Source organism: Haemaphysalis longicornis, unplaced genomic scaffold (assembly GCF_048455015.1).
Source record: "Haemaphysalis longicornis isolate Haplotype H1 unplaced genomic scaffold, Haemaphysalis longicornis Haplotype H1 scaffold_1, whole genome shotgun sequence".
NCBI lineage: Eukaryota > Metazoa > Arthropoda > Arachnida > Ixodida > Ixodidae > Haemaphysalis > Haemaphysalis longicornis.
In genome coordinates, this window is record NW_027526203.1 from 376,391,373 (window position 1) to 376,413,407 (window position 22,035).

General features: G+C 45.0%; 1 protein-coding gene across 1 annotated transcript in view; it reads right to left on the reverse strand.

The window, feature by feature from the left end:
- The window catches only part of LOC144155121 (lysosomal aspartic protease-like), a 41,232-nt gene extending 21,376 nt beyond the window's left edge, over positions 1 to 19,856 (reverse strand). The window contains exon 1 of the mRNA XM_077686375.1: positions 19,624 to 19,856. Within this exon, the coding sequence (XP_077542501.1) occupies positions 19,624 to 19,691 (68 nt within the window). The 5' untranslated portion in view covers positions 19,692 to 19,856. The remainder of the gene's footprint in view (positions 1 to 19,623) is intronic.
- Between the last annotated feature and the right edge of the window lie 2,179 nt (positions 19,857 to 22,035).

Below are 22,035 nucleotides of genomic sequence, written 5' to 3' on the forward strand. Positions count from 1 at the left end.
TATCCTTTAAAACAACGTGCTCAACAAAAGTTAAGTTCTGGCGTGCATTTATTTTACATTTACATGTATTTACATTAACCTGCCTTACTGTTTGTTTCACAAAAATTCTCACACAGGCTCCTCCTAGTCTGTTTCATCGCTCACGACTGGTGATGCCGCAAGAAAATTGAATAAGGCAATTATATTCGTTTTTATTGCTTTGGCGTTTTCTTTTTTAATAAGAAAACGTAATAAGAATGGCATACTTCTATTCAGTCTACTGTGTTCTGTGATCTACCGGGACATGCCCACTTGCGTTCGCACTTTGGTGACTCGTTGGCGTATTATAATATCACGTACATTGGTGATAACGAAACTGCATGATGTTCAATCTATTTATTTTTCGATAAAAATATTCTGGAGGTGTCTTAGGCTAAACGTTATTATAAACCGATTTGATTAAACCCCGTGACCCCATAGCAAAACAGTGTCTTCAGGAACGAAAACCCAAATCACACAGTACCTGGCATTCGTACAAGCGTCGACATCTCTAATTTTGACGAGAATTTTATATACAGGTCCTTGTGCACAGGGGCAAACATATCTGAAGTTATTTTGTGAACAAAAATTTCTCTTCCTAAAAAAAATCGCCAAAGTCGGCAGAGAGGCTCGCGGAAAATTTGAAACTTCTACCACAGCAAAACAAAAACGACTGCAGCTCTAGCCCTAGTTATTTTTACATGAAGACTTTGGACACTCCCAAATGATTTAACTTATTCGTGTTTGGCGTCCAGAACGAGTTTTCTAAAAAAATCCCAAATTATTTTTTTTTTAATTTGCCAAATGTAGGGCCTTTTCCCCCTGCATCTAAACAAGCTAGGTAGTTGAAATTTTTTGGTGTTATTCTTCTGCACTTGTTTAATTTCAAAAAAGCATTCCACTGCAGCTAGGCAACGCATTTTGGTTTCTTTTGAAATCCAATTATACAGAAGGCCAGCTTCGATTTCTTTTTGAAACTTTCAGAAATTAAAGCCAAGGTTGCTCTTTATCATCCACATCAAAAACAGGATGCAATAATTTCTTTTTTGTTTTTTGCAGAAAGCGTCAAATATGGCCTTATTAGCAGTATTGGGGTAACATACTCAAGTGGTTGCAAGAAGCTTATGACCGCAATGTCGGGAGAGAAATGACCGTAACACAGAAAAAAATAATTTAAAAAAAAACATTGCAGTGAGCATGCTTTGTTGAAATTGGGCGTGTATCAAGTACATTGCACCTAAATCTCATGTTGAAGCTCCGGCTTCCGAGTTCATGTTTGGTATATATATTCCTCGACTGGTTGCGGCTGCAGCACGCAATTGGAGACGTGGCCTATTAAGGCCGCTGTGCTTTAATTGATTGCTGTAATATTTAGGATGAAACACAATGGAGCCATAGAGTGATACAAAAATGTCTCTAATGAACCAAGACTGCAAATTATGCTTTTGTTCGAACTATATGCGTTACAGTTTCGGAAACAGCACCCGCGGGCTGTTCACTGAAAATCTGAATCCACACGAAATGGTTCCCGAGGATCTCTGTGGCACCATGTGGCATGTGCTACTTCTGAGCACTTAGCACTGAGTCATTACTGTCATTTACTTGAGCATGAAGCAGGAGTGGCTAATGGGAGGTTAGCGGCAACCAAGGGGTTTTAGATCCAAACACTCCCAGGTTGGCAACTGTTTAGTGACCTTAAATACGGGCCAAGATGTACATGCTGTTCAGTCGGCTGAACGGGATCTTTTGTTCCAGTGTCCAGATCTTTCACGCTACGGAAGTTCCTTCTTGACGCAATTTTTTTCTTATGCTCTCTTTAATAATCAGCACAAAGCACGTGCTCCTCACTACTCTTGGGCTATTGGAACTTCTGGGGCTCGTCGATGTGCGTGAATCGCCGAAGGCGATGATCACGCAGAAACCGTTCCGATCTGGGACGTTTTTTTCAAGCTGCCTCCTTTTATCGCTCACGGCGGCTAAGTTCATGGTTATATGTTCTGTTTGATACTTTTTATTTTGCTGGGAATCATGAGATCATAATGTACTAAAAATAGGCAGGAAGTTCAACCGCCGTCCGTCAGTACTTATTTATTTCCGTCGGAACACTTCCGCCGATGCTACAAGTTAGCCTCAGCTCGGGCATAGTCTATGCTCCCCGGTGGCTCCCGAGAGGCCCGGTGTATATGCGAGTGGGCTACACAACGCGCACAGAAAAACAGTGAGCAGTGCATGAAGAGACGCATCCAGAAGCGCGAGTGCGCTAGCTTGAACGATCCACTTCGGGTGCCTTTCTACAACCTGTTAAAATGCAGCGTACTTTAGTCACGCTTAATTTCAACAAAGCCGCTCACTGCAATGTTTGCTTAAGGATTTTCTTATTGTAACGACCAGTTATTGACCTACACTGCGTTCATAAGCTTCTTACAAACCACTTGATTACGTCACCGCAATACTGCTAACAAGGCCATATTTGGCGCTTTGTTGCTGCAAAAAAAAATTGCAACATGTTTTTGATGAAGATGATGGAGAGCAACCTTAGCTTTATTTTGTGAAAATTTAAAAAAATCGATGATAGTTTTTTTTAATTGGCTTTAAAAATAAACCAAAATGCGTTACCTAGCTGCAGTAGAGTGCTTTTTTAAAATTGAAGTCTTGACCACATAAACTAAAATTGGCCCGAAGATTGAACAAGAACCGAGGAATAACTCTAAAAAATTTGAACTACCTAGTTTTTTTAGATGCAGAGGGAAAAGAAAAAAACCCACATTTGACCATTTTTCAAAAAAAAATTCTAATTCAAAAATTTTTATTAAAAGAACATTCGCTCCACACGCCAAACACGAATATACGTTAAATCATTTGAGAGTGTGCAAAGCCTTCATATAGAAATACCTAGGGCGCGAGCTGCGGTAGTTTTTGTTTTGCAGTGGTAGAAGTTTCAAATTTTCCGCCAGTTACCCGAGCCGACATTTTTTTTAGGAAAGGAAAGTTTTTTGCACAAAAAAACTTCAGATATGTTTACCCCTGTGCACAAGGAGCTATATATAATTTTTTTGTCTAAATTAAAGCTGTCGGCCAGACACGCCTGTACCATCTCTTGTGAAAAAAAAAACGTCGAAGTTGTTTGCCTCCCAGAATGTAAAAAATGACATGTGTGCGCCCACCCATGCACGCACAAGAACACGAAGGGAGAAGCAGAACTGAAACCACATGCGTGCGCCGAAATGCAAGTGCGGAAGAAAAGCTGGATGCCTTGAAGCAAGGACAAAGGCGGAGAAGAAAAATCGGTACCAGATGAGCGCGCCAACTTGCGGAGCGTGCGTGCAACGCCGAACGTACGAGCGCGTGCGTGGAAAAAAAAGGCAGCAAAGTGTAACGGAACCCGCAGCAAAAAAAAAAAAAAAAAAAAAGACGCGACGTCATGCGTGACGTACGTTTAGTGGCCACGTGATGTCTTTCGCTCTTGCACTTCTTCGCCGTAGTGCAGAGATGCATTTATAAGTGCGGCGTGGCCTCCTTGTGCTCGAGCTGTGCCTTCCTCATACGAGCATCGACTACTACAACAGTAGCTGCCTTGAAGAGGCATTATGAGCAGGAACTCTTCCAGCCGCCCCTCAGTGTCCCGCAAGCTACAAGCGCAATCCCTGAAGCTGACAAGTTTTTTTCCTAAAGTGTCCAAGGTAAGCGCTCCACTTTGCCATCAATCCCAGTGGTGTTGTTTGGGCGTAAGGTCTTGCTCGTGAATGAAAATCTAGGTGCATGTTTGATCTTCTTTTCCACATCTAAGTCAACGTACGTACGCTCGATGCGCCGACTACGAGCACTACTCATATTTTTGTCTATAAAATTTACAATGTGCCACATTGCTTTTGTTGTATTTAGACTTCGTTGAGTGGACAAAACATTCTGGTTCTTAATATAGAGACGAAGCAAAGAATAATTCAAGCGTTTCGTGCTTTAGCGCTCAGCGAATTGTCACACGCAAACCTTAGGGCCCACTCGTGCACTGTGAGAAGACAGACGGTCAGCGTGTATGTACATCAATTTTGCGGAACGGTGAGCATAGAATATTTGTTCATGAACTGGGCAAAGAAGTAATCCACTTCAGAGTTTTTATGCTTCCACGGAAGCATGAAATTTGCGAATTGCTCCGTATGAACATTTTCTTAGATAGACGAACGTTGCTAAAGTTGGCCGAGGCGCATGGGCAGGTAGCATGGGAGGGGGGTCCACCTTGTCGCGTTGTAAACATTTTTACAGTTCGACAAAAAATTTGCAGCGAAAATATTGGTGAATCTGGACATTACAATAATCAGGTAATGATATAAAAATTTTAAGCAAATTTCAAGCCACCCTTTGTCCATCTGATCAGAAATCACCCCATATAAACCACGATTAATCGACACCCATGCAATTACGGCGAGTGTCGCTGTTCCTAATTATAGAAATAGTGCGAGGGACAAACGCTGTGATGAGCGTACCACCCTCATCAGCGCCATAACAATGGCGCTCACCTAATCGGGACTGTCGGTGCGACCAGGTCGAAAAGCGTATCTATGTTATTTTTCATTATTGCTATGATTATTAGTAAAATATTTTTATCTTTTCTTTTTTAACCAACTCATTTGAATAATCAATCAATGAACTTATTAAGGTGTGCCGAATAATCGGTTTAAAATGTTTACCCGACGTCCAGCCCTATCTGTTTGATTCCATAAGAAAAGGTTTATAGACTTTCTCACGACCGCAATCAATATGTTGGGAGCCTTTCACGCTCTATAGAGACTCAATACGGGGTCCAATAAATTGAGTGCTTTGTTTTCGCAATGAAGAGTTTATTGAGTTCATGACAACCACAGTCGATAAACCTTGAGCTTTAACTGATATTTTATTAACAATATGGAAACACAACACGGAGTTTATAAAAACTCAACGTTCATCTTCGAGAGCGATGGTAGTTTTTTGTTAAAGGCAGGGTGTCGAACCGAAAAAAATACCGGTTCGGTTACTGTTCGGGTTCGAATGAAATAATTTCGTTCCGGTTCAGTTCCGGTTCGACAAAATCACGTACCGAACCGGTTCGCGAACCGGTTCGATGAGTTGAATTATCACTGAAATTAGAAAAAAAAAACATTTAGTAGTTTAAAACGACAGTCCAATCAAAATACAAACAAAAATTCAAAATGCTGGTGTTCCCCAAGGGCAGTGGCGCAATTGCAAAGCAAACTTTAAAGAATTACGATATTATAAAAACAGATGAAGTGGCGACGATTTACCACCTACTTTCTCGCCCAGACTTTATGTTGCCCTAGCGACTATTCATAAAGCCACCGCCAAAAGATATGACGGTGGGATATATTTTCTGCCCTTCCCTTTTTTGTTGAAATCGCAATCGTCGCTATGGAATCGCCCATCACGCTAACCTTGAAGCCTTAAATTTAGTCCTGCGCGTTCAAATACCAGCGTTTAATATCAACGGCGCACATTCTTTATATTTGTAACAAAACAGAAAAATCCTACAACAGGCACATAAATACTACCAATGAATTAGAATATTTGGTAACCCTGAATAGTTTGTTAGTTGTCCCCTTATCGAATGTGTTAGCCACACTTTTGTTAAAAGTAAGCTTTAGTTAACGCTCAGTCACTGCGTTATTGCTCTGACCACTGCAATTCCTTTTGCGATAGCTATACCGGATGTGTGCATTACAATCAGTAAGTCATCGTACCGCTTGACCCCCTACCATCGTTCCGTGTGCTACATTGCGGAATCTTATAACAGATTATGCTGTTACAAAATGAACGGGAAATTTGACACGCAGAGAATCAGATGGGACTTTTTGGGCAGACGCTCTTTAATTCGTCCACAGCAGTACTCCCCTTGGAACGAGTAGCAGTAGAAGTAATGTAACGAGTTGGGCGGTCAGTACAAGCGCACCTTTGAAAAAAAAAAAGCAGATCTGAAAGAGACAAAACTGCAGAACAAGCAGAAAAGATGATCGCCATGGACGAATGGAACACTGTGAGGTATTGGCCGGCCTTTCTGCATGTGTCATCTGCATTATTAGTGTTTCTGCTACCAAGACAGGGTCGAGGGCTGCAGTTTCTTTCCAAGGGATTAAGTGCGCACCTTAACAGTTTTCCCTGACATATCTGTTGTTATTTGTATCTGTAAAAACGGAACTTGTCCACTGTACTGTCCTCAAAAACTGACCACGGAACTCACTTCCTTCGCATTGATAACACATTTGGTTGTGAAAGGCAGGGCACAGAAAAGTATATACAGCAATATCCACGTTTTGGTGCTTTTTTTACTTATTCGGTTTAACTTACTTTTTGCGTAATATTTTAAAACAACGCGATTCGCCTTTTCTTTTTTGTTGTTTTCCATGCAAACCCATTAAAAAAAACTGGCGCATTTGAAGCCCCGTGCTATATCTCTGCTCCGAGGCGCAGCTTATGTTGCAGGCCAGCAGACTTATTTTAACCAGCTGGTGATATTGAACATGGGTCAAAATCTCGATACACGGACGTTCTCGATTTTCATCTACTTCAGAAAAACTGTCGTAGGGAAGGAGGATCGAGGCTACTTGTGGTCAGCAGCAAACGGCTTAGCCACGGAGCAGCTCCTGCGGTCACACTGGTCAAGTATTAACAAGTTGCAGGTGTCGGACCTTTCAAACAAAGTATGAAATGCAAACATAACTAGCACACATTGGGTGTGGGCTTTCGCTGTTGCGCAGTGGAGCACTCCTGCAGCCTGATTGCTCCAATAAAGTCGCAGCTATAGGGAACGGCAAAGTCGTTTTATATCCCCTGCAAGCTGCCGAGAATGACATTTCGTTTGGTCAGCTTGCACTACGCTCGCGCTTCCAACAACAACAGACCATTGCTACTGGTGCTCATTCATTTCCCCTGTTGTTACATAGAGCGTGATAGTGTTCAATTGTCTGGAGGGGAAAGTGCGCGAGCGGATTACGAAGTTGATGGTTAGTGAAAGAAAAAAAGGCCTGAATTGTATTGACTGTGCAATATCGACAACAGAGGGTCGAACCGTTTCGGCATGAACCGGTAACCGTTATTTCTTTTTTCGGTTTAGTTCCGGTTCGGGTTCAGCGTGCTCAAAAAATAACGGTTCGGGTTCGGGTTCAGTTCCGGCAAAAATACCCATTCGGTTCCGGTTTTCGGTTCGGTTCGATTCCGGTTCCGGTTCGACACCCTGGTTAAAGGAACCGGAAATATCGGGATTATTTGTTAGTGTTAAGTCTATAATGTTGGCGATGCTCGATGCGTGACGCGTAGGATTAGCAATAAGTTGAGATAGTGAAAAATAAAGAAATAATTATAGACGAAACGCATGGGTTCACTTTATACTAGAGAAACCAGTTTATACTAGAGAAATAATGTCTCCAGATATGATCAGAATAGAGATAGAGAAACGTGTACGTATTTCATACGGATCTCGATTAAATTCGAAAGAAAATAAACTATTCATATTGGGAAGACAGTAGATGACACCAATGAATACATCGATTGATAAGTATATTATAGAAATTCATACACATTCGAGGGAGGAACTAATCGTTACTGGCATTGTTACCAAATCAACTTTTATAAACAAGAGTGAACGATCTCCTGTAAGGTTTGCTCTATAGCATCAAAAGATTGAAACCCGTTTCGCTGACAAAAATAGTGTTATGTGGAATAATATCAGAGCCGTGTTTTGATTTCTGCTGCTAATAAGGCCGAGCAAATACACTGATACTATAGACTAATGAGACATATTATTACTCTTAACAGGATGATCAGCCAGCACTGACTACAACCGGACCATCACCGTGCACAGCACGCACACCCGAAGACGGTTCACCTGACAGAGAAGATGAAAGCGCAACGCCAACATATCCACGAGGCACGAGCACATGTCATAATTCTGATTTGGAGCCCCAAGAGAAGTCATCAGACTACAAGCTCTCCGGACGCGGTAAGGAATACCCACCAAAATGCTCTTCTTACAGTAAATTTCCCTGGATTGAGCGGACTACAGAGGGGTACAAGTGCAAGGAATGTAGCGTGGCATTCAAGAAAGGCCCATGGGTGACCGAGCTGATTTCGCTGGCGTCTTCAAAAAAGCTAGGCGACAAGGCCTCCAAACATGCAAACAGTAACCAACACAAAACGGCTCTTGAAGCATCGCAGTGCCTATCTGGAGACACTGTAGAATAAATGCTAATAACCCAGTCACAAAAACGAGCCGAGCAGAATACTGGCTGCACGAAGAACCTCGTGAAGCTCGCCTACTATCTCTTCAAATCGGAAATTCCACACACAACTTCTAACTGGCCTGACTTGGTCGCAACAGCGGCATCTGTGGATGGATCTGGTGATTTCTTGAGAACATTGGCTACAAAGCCCCATAACGCCTATTTCCTGTCATCATCTTCAATTACAGGATTTCTGGATGCCTTCGGAGAAGCCGTATCAGCGCACATAGCAAGCAAACTTAGCGAAGATCAGCCGTACCGGTACTGTGTATGTGCGGATGAAGGCACGGACGTGAACGGGCGTGCGGTTCTCAGCACTTTCATACGACACATTAGTGCTTGTCACGAAAGTTTACAAGTGGAAGAGACATTTATTTCAGCCGTATCCCTTGAGACGACGAAAGCTGAAGACATAACAAATACGCTCATTGGCGAGTTAAGAAAAGTCGGCTTGAAGCCAGAAAACATCTCCGCTGTTTCTTTTGATGGGGGTGCAAATTTCAGCGGAAACGTGAGCGGCGTGCGAGCGCGACTCAAAGAATATGTACCTGATTTGCTTTTCGTGCACTGCCGAAGCCACCTCCTCCAGCTTGCTCTCGTGCATAGTTGCAGGCAGACGCCCCCTATAAAAAGAGTACTGAGTGCGCTGAATAAATTGTACAGTACCTTTAGGGGAAGCCACAAGCGACTGACGATTTTGAATAACGCTCAACTAGCGATGGAAGGGTTGTCTTATAAGCTTGTTCAGCCTGGAGAAACACGATGGCTTTCTTATGAGGGCAGTGTGAAAGTAGTGGTTGAGCACTACTCTTCTATTTGTAGCGCATTGAGCACGTATACACGGACGCCGGAGACTATTCTTCTGACGCCTGGGACTCCTTCTCTTGTTCCGAAAGAAGTCCACCGTTTTCATATTGGTCTTATTGTCTCGACTTCTAGGGCCTCTTGCTCGTCTGAGCAAGTGCTTGCAATCATCGAAGGGTAACCTAAGTGAGGCCATGAAATTGGTGCGTGCAGTAATGTCATCCCTTGAAGCAATCCGTGTAGAAGATGTAAGGATGGAGGCTCAGAAGCTTGTCGAAGAAATTCAAGAAAACCAACTCAGAATGGATGATGACGAAACCATCAGCGACGCGGATCTTCTAAAAATTGGATCAAGTTACCAGACTAAAATCCTGAAGAACATGCGTGCAAGGTTTTGCGACCAATTTCAAGAGTTGTCATTATTCCACGACATCTTTCATGCAAAGCAGGAAACTCCTGATTTTAGGCGTGTCTCTCAACTGTGCGGAACATCAGAACAGGACATGGTAACCGAATATTCAATTTACAGACGATATCCCGGAGAACTGGCCTCGCAGCAAGCTCTATTAAGGCTTGCGTGCGAGGTCGAGAGGAAGACAATGTTCCCTGCTTTGGCATCAGCTGCAACGAGAATACTGCTTCTTCCCGTGGGAACGGCTGCCGTCGAACGAAGCTTTTCAACCATGAACAGAATCCTAACATCAGATAGATGTCGCATGACACCGGCCCATGTTGACGCGCTGATGAAGATTTCTATGAAGGTCCAAGTATCCCCAGTATTAGGAACGCTACAGACGGAGAAACGGGGGGATACTTGGACTTTCTAGACAGTGCGTACATTATGTGGTCACTGTAAAGTGACCACATATGTATCATAAGAAGTATCATAATGTAAGTCACTGTAAACGTGCGAGGTGACGCGGTGTAACTGTACAGTTTGTGTGCTCCAATTTAATTTCTTTAACATTAATATTTTGTGAATGTGGCAACTACTGTTGGCTAATTAGTCACAGTGTACATACACTTTTTGTTCATTGTTACGTTTTGCATGTGTTGCTTAGATATATTGGCTCCATTTCTGTTGTACTTATTTTTTTTCTTGTGCCATATGATATTGCACTAAGTTTGAAAACGTGTGAACTTTGTTCCATCAGGACCTGTCGATAAAAAACTTGCCTCACCTTGTTCTGTATATAAAGAAAGAATAAACAAGAATAAACTTTGTGCAACCAAATGAAAATTATACTGTTCCTTACGTTCTTGAAATTTTCAAACGTGGTGACAGCATGCTATGGGTTTTTAAATGTATTGCATGATTCATCCTCCAAAACGAGGCCCACATTTTGACCCTCTATGCAGCCTTCCTTCGTGCCTTCCTGTCGCGACCTTCACCGTACACAACCAAATAAACCAACATATCGAGACCAACCCAAAGATAGGGGTTTACGTAATAATTATGACTTAAAGGATACAGAAATCGACGCTTACAATAGAAAAAAAACAGCACAGAAACGAGCTTTCAGACTAACAGAGGAAGATTCTGGTTTGTACGCTGGCAAGCGTCGTAATGCAAACGCCAACTGAAGTTCGTACTTTGTCTGCAATATCCGATCAGATTGTTTCAACACAGGGCAGTTATAGATTTTTTTGAAGAGTACTGGACTGGATGCCAGATCTTAGGCCAACCATAGTGCTGCACGATTATTGTGTATACGTGTCACTTCCGTATTTCCATCATCATGTACAGCTCATCACTTCCCCCCATTTTCCCCCCGTGTAAGCTGCGAGCCAGAGCACACCAGACCAACCTCTTTCTCTCATCCAATAAATTATCTTTACCTATCTCTACAATATGCTTGCTTAACAGTTATTTAGTTTACTTCTCGTAATTGGTAGCTTTTCCGCCACCATAACTCTAAAAAAAACGTTAAGCCTTAATCAAATAAAACAACCTGGTAAGCGCAAACCCCTTATACAAACACCCATTCGCATACTATATGTCATTATAGCCGTTCCGAATTCCCACCACCGCGGGAGACGCTGAGCGTCTTTCGTGTTCCCAGCAGGGATTTATCCAGAATTTCAATTTTGGGGGGGTGTTACTAAAACGCGGAGGGGTGTGGACCATATAACCACATGGTCCACACCCCTCCGCGTTTTGGTAACACCCCCCCCCCCTTCCAAAATTGAAATTCTGGATAAATCCCTGCTGGGAACACGAAAGACGCTCAGCGTCTCTCGCGGTGGTGGGAAGGAACGGCTATAATGACTCACTGACTATAGGGAAACACCGGCGATAGCAACTTATTAGTGACTAGGCACCGGATGGAACGGCTATTCAACCGGATGGAACCGGATGAATGCTATTTTGTACCTTGTGCTCCTGTCGCCACACTTTGATATATGAGCATGAATTAGAGATTAGGGGGGGGGGGGCTTCCATGGTGTTTTATAGTGCCTATACGCGCCTACTTTGGCGTTTGTGCCTAAATTTCTATAATAGTCTATAAACGTCTATTTTCAAATTCGGCGCCTACGTAAATAGTATTTAGCCGCAAGGTTCACTTCCGAGTGGAGTGTGAGACCGTTATTAACGCGATAGCGTTATTAGGCTCACTATTCGATTTCCTCGTGGCTGCTAGCCGTCCGCTTTTAGACGTGCCCATCAAGCGTCCGCGGAAATGCGTCACCGCTGCCACCCGCAAGCTACAACAGATGCAGCTGGGAGACGAGGGTTCGCCCCTCGCACATCGGTGGAATCTGATGGTATACGGAGCAGCGGCAACTGAAATATGGAAAGGACAATGACACTCCGGCGATTACGAAAGATTGATTGTAGGGTTTAACGCGCCGACGCAACGCAGGCGATGAGGCGCGCCGTAGTGGAGGGCTCCGGATTAATTTTGGCCTCCTGGGGATCTTTAACGTGCGCCGAAATCTCGTGCACACGGGCGTTTTTGCTTTTCGCCTCCATCAGAAGAGCGGCCGCCGCGGCCGGGAATCGAACCCGCGACCTCGTGCTCAGCAGCAGAACGCCTTAGCCACTGAGCCACCGTGGCGGGTGATTACGAAAGAAACGACGCGTATTTCCAGCGGGTGCCACGCCTGCGCAATGAAGTTCGTTCTACGCTCTTTTGGTGGGAGCATGCTCGGCAGATTCGGTCACCAGCCGTGCCTGCAACCGGCGCCATCACGCCAAAGCGCCGCTCCATCGGAAGATAACAAAGAATTAAACGAAGCCACACTTGCGCTATGAGGCGCGAAATAGTGTAGGGATCCGGGTAAATTTCGGCAATACGGGGACCTTTAACCTGCGCCGAAATCTCGACACATGGGAGTTCCGGTGTTCTGCTTCCAGCAGGGAAACGGCCGCCGCGTCCGGGAATTGAACCCGCGTCCTTGGGTTCAGGTTCAGCAGCGCAACGCTTTACCAACTGAGCCCCCGCGGTGTGCTTTCTGATTCCGGCATCTGCATTGCGTCACAGAACTAAAACCGAAAAAGATTAACGCAAGTCTCTCAAAAATCAAGGAAGGCATATATTATGGGAAGAAACGAAATAAAATAAAATGTTGTATACAGCGTCTGTTTACATGAATTTTCGAACTACTTTTCGATATTGCCGCGGTTCTGTTTCCGCCCCATACTGTGTTGGGAAAACGACGAATGACGCATGCGGCCAAGTTTAAATTCACCCTAAACATAGGTAGGTATGTCCTCCTTGGGAACAGCCACGTAAGAATGTTTGGCGGGGCGAGTAAAGTGGTAGCGCCGATCTCACAATCGCCAAAAAAGAAAGAAAATCGATAAACAATTGCAAAATTGCAGCCAAGAGAAGGGAAGTAACGAGAGAAGAAACGCTAAGACTCATGCAATCACTGATCATGAGCCGAATAGTATCTCAGATGCAAACTATACATGCAGCGAAAAAAATCAAGTGAACGCCATCATCAGGACAGCATAGCAGGCCAGGACAGCAGGACGCAACTTTTTCCGTGAGACGAACTGACGACTCGTGGGCCACCAGGGTAGCAGAATGGACACCCACAGACGGGTCGAGGAGAAGGGGAAGGCCTTTGACTGTATGGAGGGAGAAAATAAGAACGTTCGGAGGCAAAGAATAGACTCGGGAAGCGCAGCACCGGGGCGGGTGAAGTTCCGTCGGAGAGACTTCGCCCTGCAGTGGACCTAGCTTGGTTGTTGATGACCATGATCACGAGTAGGTCCTCCAGTTGCGTCCTTAAAAAGCTTTTGAATAAACCAGAGAAACAGCTCTCTTGGCACTGAGGGTGTGGGCTCGGAAAACAAAATCGGGATGAGTCATCCCATGAGAGAGAGGCACCTTCCCCCCCCCCGCCAACGTATCGATTGCAAGCCATCACGGACACACCACTGATCCACCGACTCGGCATCGAAACTCTCTATCAAAAACGTAAATCCAAACCTACACAAGGACAGGCGATATGGCAGGATCAACTTCATTCGAGGGAAGTTCCAGTATCATGAAAACGCAGTATACACTGGCTCTCGGAAGTACGAAAGTTGCAGACTGCAATTTTCGTGTATGAACACTCTGGCAATCTTTGTGGCTGCATGACCCTCTAATATACAGGAAAGAAGAAGCAGAAAACGAAGCCATCGTGTTGGCAAACCGACTCGTGGAGGTATCGAATATAAGCGTAAACACCATTGCAGACTCTCAAAAGGCGTTAGAATATTATCTGCAGGAAGAATACCAAAACGCTTTGGTAAGATACTCCCATCCACAATGAAGAAAGTTAACAACGTCACCTGGAAACCCGAACTCTAGGGTCTGGAAGAGGACGAGGCACCGACCAAAAGGCATGAGAACTGCCGAAAAATTACAAACTCTGCATGAGGCAAATAAAATAACAGAAGTATCTGCAAATAAATGTGGACAAGGATGAACGCCGGGAACATCAGACATCATCACATATACACTTTCTTCCACGCAACCGAGCCAGGTACAAGGGTATGCTAAGGAAATAGCAATTCAAACATTACATACTACACATCTATCGAGACATGGGAGTGGGCTTTGACCAGCTCTTTACCTCAAGATCAGCCGATTGAGATGGGGAAGGGAAGAAGCTGCTGCATCTGGGGCCCTAGATGTCAGGTTCCACCCTTGAGTTCCCTGTCATCTGTTTACCCCCTTTTCCTAACGCCAATTCACTCTCTCTTATTTAGCAGAAAAGTAAAAACAGTGAGTCCGTCACATAGCAAACACTTTGAAACACTTAAACTGTAACATCCATGCTCTAACTGACCAACAGCCCGCATCCGCAACCTTTCACGCTCACATCTTAAGGGCCGGACAAATGTCCGTCTTTGCAGCCGGTTTTCGGCGCCGGTAAACGTTCCGGAAACCGCTCCCAGCCGCCGTTTGGTGGAATTGGAGACACATGGTGCGCGGGTGCCGTCGACGCGTCGGGCCGCTCAGCTCCGCCCCGTTCCGTCGTGCGTGCATGCAGCCTTTAGCAGCCCGCACAAGGGCCGCATTGACGCTTGACGGAGTTCTCCTGGGTGCCCCGCGATGCTCGTGATTTCCTCTCGTAGGAGATTGTTGCTTTAAGTAATTGGGGCCAATTATATCCATTAATAGCGTAAATGGATATAATTGGCCAAGCGGAGTTTTGAGAAACTAAAATGTACTACAAAAATAGAAAAAATAAACAATCACAACAGTGAACTTACTAAAAATATGTCTTACATCTGCTCGAAAACGAAGAAGTAACTTTAAAAAGCCGACAAAAGAACGTTGAAATTACGAAAAAAAATTGCGGAGACGAGCCAGTCATGGAACGCCCTGCAGTTCCACAACAATGCATAACTGGCGGAAGTAACGCATTTAGTCGTTGTAATAGCGTAATGAAGGTAAATGGTAAAACACAATATCCCCCCCCCAAATACACAATATAACCATTTCGCAAAAATGAGGACGAAATTTAAAAAATGCATCTTATACATGTCCTCTGAAAAACGAAGACTCAACTAAAAAAGCCTGGAAAAGAGCAACAGGAATAAATAATCGCGCGAACGGACGAAACCAGCACTACGCCTGTCATGTGCGGAAAAACGCACTATTGGTCAAGTGCTTAATCAATATAATGGTGTAATTTAGATCATTGGCGAAAAGAAACAAAATAAAAATTCAAATAAAATACCCCAACGTATTAGGCTACTCATAGCCAAATCTGTCTCTACAGAGCTCAATGAAAACTAGCGGCGTAAGAATGCTACGCATTATTGACAATTATGTGGATTTCTGCAAATGCTTTTCTCATTCAATGTGGCAAAAATATGGTTTCGATGGTTGTTCTTTTCACATGGACTTTAATAAAACCACCGAATCAACCACGATAAAGGAAGCCTTCGCTGACTACACGGAGAAAAAAAAACACTGCAATGCCGACACTTCTCAGAGATGTTGCTTATAATTTTACTTTATGCAGCGTGGTCTTTTGCAGTTACAAGGCAAGCGAAAGCGATACGCAGTTGTTTTTAAAGCAAAGCTTTCTACCTCTACCCCCCAAGGGTTCTTTCGCGACCGTTGGTGTCACCAGAAAACTCCAGCGAACAAATAAAAGAATTCACTGGCACCGCCGGGAATCGAACCTGGAACTAATAGACTAACGAAGCGAGAGCCCGTTGTTTTACCAATTCAGCTACGAGCCCACGCGAACACGGGAAGACAAATGGTGTACTCACCAAGCAGATCTACGGGTTTACCCCCTGCCTTCTCGCTGAATGCCACGTGAAAGCGTCACACGGCCACTCACACCCGTCTAGCTGCCCTGTGCGCACCTTGCTCATGTGCTAAGAGCTACGAAAATTAAAGGAAGCTCACACCAATCCATGGAATCTCACTTTTAGTACACCAATGTGCTAAAGCCTGTGGCCTCCAGTGTTCACGTAAAAAATCACAGCTCCTTGTCGTCCGCCCTCACGCCAAATCAAGGAATACATTCAAATACTCCTTGATGACCAGTCCATCACTCCACACCCCAGCATCAAGATCCTGGGCCTACATTTCCAGGCCAACACCAAGAGTGACGTCTCCTTGCAGCGCCTCAAAAACAGCATTAATCTAATCATACACATGATCAGGCGAGTTGCCACCAAGAAGCGAGGCCTAAAAGAATCCGGTACCTTTCGATTAATTGAAGCTTTTGTCCTCTCGAGAGTTACTTACGACAAACCCCTATCTTCTTCTCGACGAGGAAGACATAGAGATGCTTTATATAATGATTAGAAATGCGGTTGAGCAGGCCATTGGTCTTCTCATGAGTGTGTCCACACTGAGGCTGCTTAGCACGGGCTCGAAAACACGGTGGAAGAGCTGATAGAAGGCCATCGTTCTAACCAGAAGGTCCGACTCAGAACCGCGGTGGGTAACCGCATGCTTCACCAGATTGGCTGGGCAGCCCAGAAGGTCACTCCGCTTGACGTACTCCCAGACTCTTGGCGACTAAAACTAAAGATGCTCCCTTTGCTTAGAAATATGAACCCCTCACATCACGAGGGTCATCGAAAAGCACGGGCTCAAGCGCTAAACACCACCCTCGGTGGGGCTCATGCAGTTATCTACACAGACTTCTCCTAACATCGAGGGCAGCAACACGCCATCATCGTGGCTACCTCCAGAACCAGCCTCCTTGCGTGTACCTCGCTTAGGACCCAACAAATGACGGCAGCAGAAGAGGCAGCCATCACCTTGGCTCTCACTCAACCAGGGGTTCGGAGCGCAGTCACCGATTCCCAGCAAGCCTACTGGAATTACCAGTCGGGTTGGGTGTCCTGACCTGCACTGTGCGTGCTAAAAAACCACTCCCCAAACAGTTCCATTCAGCTCATCTGGACACCGTCTCACGCTTCAACGGAGGGCAACAAATACGCCCACCCAACAAGCCTGCGCTTTTACCTCCCGTGCTATGGAGCTGCACGAGGACAGTCACCCTCTTGTCACGTCCAGGGAGATAATCCAGCATTATCGCCTTCTGAGACAGACCGTACCTTCGCCTTACCCTGACCTTTCCAGAGAACAACAAACTACCCTACGGCTCATACAATCCGGGCTCCTTCCCACAGCCTACGCGTCATCACGTGATGCATCCGAATCGCTACGACGCTGAATGTAAATTTTTCTCAGAAGTAGGAATACTCCGCCCCGTAATCGGGGTGTGCGACTTTAGCCCTGAGCACCCTCCTCTCTTTCCGTCAACTACCCAACAAGAGCAATGGGAGATGCTGCTGTCCAGGCCCTCTCTACCTACCCAGCTTCAGCGGGTGGACAGAACACAGGCCGCGCGGACTGCATATGGGCCCCACAGAAGAAGGAACCACTCCCCAGGGCTGCACTCTGGGCCGTTCAGAAATCTGAACAGGAGTATTTCTTCCTCCTCCTTCTCAGCCTCAAGTCTCGTCGCCTCCGTCCGCGGCGCAGAGACGGAGAAGTCAGATCGCCTAACACCGGGTTGGAGCTTACTTTGATTTTATAAAAAAAAGTTTCCACTCTTGCTACACCAATAAAACTCAACCAAACACCGTTCATGCATCATGCATTGATTTAACCTTACCAAGAATATCTCCTTGAAGTAATAAATGGTGTGGTTAAGTGCATTTGACTTCTCTCTGGTTTTAGTATTTGTAGAGCGATGTGAGTGATTTTAAGTGACGTCGCATGAGTAATCGTTATGGGTGCCATTTACAGCTTTGCTTTCCAACCACATTCACGGGGTGGATTGGCGCGATTTTTTTTGATCCCATATATTTGGTTCTGCTCGTACCAGAGATATCAGCAGATCGTTTTCGGCAATGCGGGCCGCCCTTGAGCTGCTCGTGGCTGCGGCGCAGGAGAAAGCCAACATTCTAGTAACGTTGGAGAGAGCCACCTCGCGAAATCCAGGAGCGGAGGCTCCACTTTGACGAAAAATTCATAGCGCATAAAAACAAGGACAGAGAAGAGGAGAGACAACACGGAGCGCACTTTCAACTAACTTTATTTGGAAGTCACGTACAAATATATACCCCCTTGTTTTTATGCGCTATGAATTTTTCGTCAAAGCATCACCAACTAGCCCAGAAATCCGTACTCGTCCACTTTGAAACCCGCGCGAAACGTCATGAATGACGCTTCCGCGCCTCGTGCTGTTATTGGCTGCCGCCCACACGTTTGACGCGCGGCAGCGGCGGAAAATATCTAGCAGGTTTGACGCATGCGGAGAGCCGGTTTTGGGTGCCAGGCGGGGGCCGTTCCGGCTACCGGAACGGGTAATCGCGTGCACAGACGCGTCCCTCTCCGCCAATGTGTCCCCCGCTTTAAGCCGCAGAAACACAGAGGGCCTCTGCCTTTGCTGTGCCACGGCGATTAAACACCTTTGCTGCTAATCTTTCTCTCTTCGCTTACCTTCAGTGCTGTGAAGCATAGATGGTAAATGTAGTAATTCTGTTTGACAACGATCCCTCACCGACGATGTACATCTTAAGACCTAAACTTAGATGTCACCTTCGACCTTTTTTTTTTCAATGAGCACCTAACTCAAGTCAACAAGGCTCCGCTTGCAAATGCCCTCGGTGTAAAAAGGAAGAGTACTGGGTGAAAGTTTGGATGGAGAAGTGCGCGATTAAGGCCGAACAAATAACGAATAGTAATGTTCTCCGCATTTATCAGAGGCTGACCTGAAGATCTCTGAGAAGAGACATCGTTCTAAGTTTGTGCATGTCGTCTAAGTAACTATATGATAGAACGAGCAAAACAAATTAGTAAGCGGTTTGAAGTTCTCAGATCACTTATGCTTCGAATAGTCCGCGTGGAAACATGTCGGCTCGAGCGCAAATAGGCACGAGGAGGAAACAATTAAGTACTGCTGCCACAAGTAGTTTCACTGAGCAAAACTTTCCATCCATTGTAGACCATAACAGCCCAAATTAAAGGGAGGTTGAGTTCCCCTGCTGTCGCTATGATTTTCTCAGCTATATTGGCGGTCCCCGCTATTCAGTGCCCATATCGCTCTGTTAAGCCTACTTGATCAAGCCTGATCGTTTAATGTGGACATGCGTACCCTACCTAATATGGCCTTGCTAAAACCCCCATTGCTCAAAGCTAACGATAAGGCCCACGTTTCAGTATCGCTGAGCCACCCACGCACAAAGCTATATACCGTCTAGAGTGCATGTTATCGGAAAGGCGTTTACGTAAGCCGGGGCGGCGCTGACCAATCGAGCGACGTGTTTATCTCGTAACCTGTGCTACAAAACTTGCATACACTGTTTTCTTTCTCTGTCCTTATCGTCCATTACCCAAACGCTCGCATCAACTCTGCATAAATGCGAGTTGTTTATGCTAGCGAAAGCTCGCACTCTTTAGCCAAGCCAAACCAGCGACCTCTCGTGCGATGGCGTTCGGTAACCTGTGAGGCTGTGACGAACTGAAATGTGTCGTCGCCCACCTGAACCTATAAATACTAAGTGTTTACACTTGCTACGTTTGCCGTAGGGATAGACAGGGCTCCTTACCTGATTTGGGACAGTGCAGCTCGTGCCACCATCAACAACAAAAGAGCTCCGTATCTTTTTCCTCCCATCCTAAGAGCAAGAGACCCGCGAAGCGGCGCTCGGACCAGTTATTCAGGCGTCTAGCTTCGCAGTCAGGTTAACGTAGGAACGGCAGCGGGCGGACGAGTGAGTGAACTCCTGTTCGGGCGCCAATCGGCGCTGTTTCAGCACCGGCTACCCAAAGGGCGTACACAGCGGTCCTCTCCGAAAGCCCGCTCACCGTCCACGGTTTCGCAACAGGACACGCGCAGCCAGCTCTTACCTACCGATAACACTAGCAGCGAAGTTGAACGCCGGCGCCTCAATGCGACAGTCTCGTTGCATTCTAGGCAAATAGAAGAGACGTCCATTCTGGTTAGCATGTTCCTTCGAGGAAAGAGACTAGGGCATGCATCGCGCTGTCATGACAGGTAATGCATACCGTTGTGTAAACACATGCGGTTGGAAGGCAATGCCCTTCCCACCTCAAAAGCCGGTGAAATTTTTTTAAAGATCAAACACCTGTGTACAAACCTCAGTTGCACAACCACGTATACAACCCCACGTGGCCTGGATTAGTCCGAGCGGTACTTTATACCCTGTGTGAAATCGATAAACCAGAAAAAGGTGAACAATTTTAAATTCCTGCAACCTAACAGAAAAGTGCGGAAGGAAACAGATAATTAAATATTGAACACACGGAAAAATGCAACCTCCTCAGTAAAATAATCAGTGCGGACGAAACCCACAAAGTGACGCTGAATATATTTTATTTTATTTTTTTTATTTTTTTATTTAGATACCCTAAAAGCCCCGAAGGGCATTACATAGGGGGGGGGGGACCAGAAAAGCAAAACTTGAACGGATAATATACATTGTATGAGTATACAAACAAAAACATAGAAGATTGACCTATACAAGGCAAGCAATACAATTTTTGCATGAGAAATTTGACATCAGGCTAACAATGAACACAAAAAGTGCTTTAAAAGAGCAAGGCAGCACTTGAGCATTTAACACTATAACACACTTGAGCATTTAACACCAAGTCATAGCACAGACAGAGCAATGAAGGAACATGTAACACTGGGCCTGAAATTGATAAAGTTAAACTGCATCTATTTGCGCAAGGTACTCTTTTTGTAGATATGATAATAGCGCCGTTTGAAAAGATGGTAAGTTTATTGAAGATACTATGTGTTCGGGCAACGTGTTCCATTCTGTAATGCTCAGGACAAGAGGTGAATTTTGGTATTTATTTGTTTTTGCAAAAATTGGTTCGATTTTACGGGAGTGGTCCAGTCTGGATGAAACGTAACTGGCAGTTCGAAGGTGGAACTGGGAAGCTGAAGAAGCGTGGTGAAGTACGGAGTAGAAGAAAACCAGTCGATTATATTTTCTGCGCATGGCGAGTGGCATAAGGTTTAAGGAATGCTTTAGGGCAGATACGCTGTGATGACGTGAGTAAGATGACGAGATAAACCTCACCGCGCGGCTTTGCACAGACTCAAGTAAATTTGTTAGGTAATGATAATGCGGGTTCCAGATAACTGACGCATATTCCAACGATGGTCTAATTAGCGAAGTATATGCAAGGAGCTTAGTGTTCAAGCTCGCAGGGTGTAATCGACGTTTTAAGAGGCCCAGTTTTTTGAAACATTTATTGGTTATGTACTCTATGTGTGAGTTCCAGCTCAGATCAGAGGTTATATAAATTCCAAGATATTTATATGATGAAGCCGATTGTACGTCTCTCTCATTTATTGTGTAGCGATTTAAGGGCCGGTCAAGCGCACAAGAAAACCTTACGTGTTTGGTTTTTTCTAAGTTTATGCCCATTTGCCATGTGTTACACCATTTCGATAGTTGCGTTAGGTCAGATTGAAGAGCAGATACGTCAGTGGGGTTAGTTATTTGCCGGTATATTACACAATTATCCGCGAAAAGAGGAATGGAAGATGTTACGCCAGTTTCGATGTCATTGATATAAATCAAAAATCACGCCAATCCACCCCGTGAATATGGTTGGAAAGCAAAGCTGTAAACGGCACCCATAACGATTACTCATGCGACGTCACTTAAAATCACTCACATCGCTCTACAAATAGTAAAACCAGAGAGAAGTGAAATGCACTGAACCACACCATTTATTACTTCAAAGAGATATTCTTGGTAAGGTTAAATCAACGCATGATGCATGAACTTTTTTTTATAAAATCAAAGTAAGCTCCAACCCGGTGTTCGACGATCTGACTTCTCCGTCTCTGCGCCGCGGACGGAGGCGACGAGACTTGCGGCTGAGAAGAAGGAGGAAGAAATACTTCTGTTCAGATTTCTGAACGGCCCAGAGTGCAGCCCTGGGGAGTGATTCCTTCTTCTGTGGGGCCCATATGC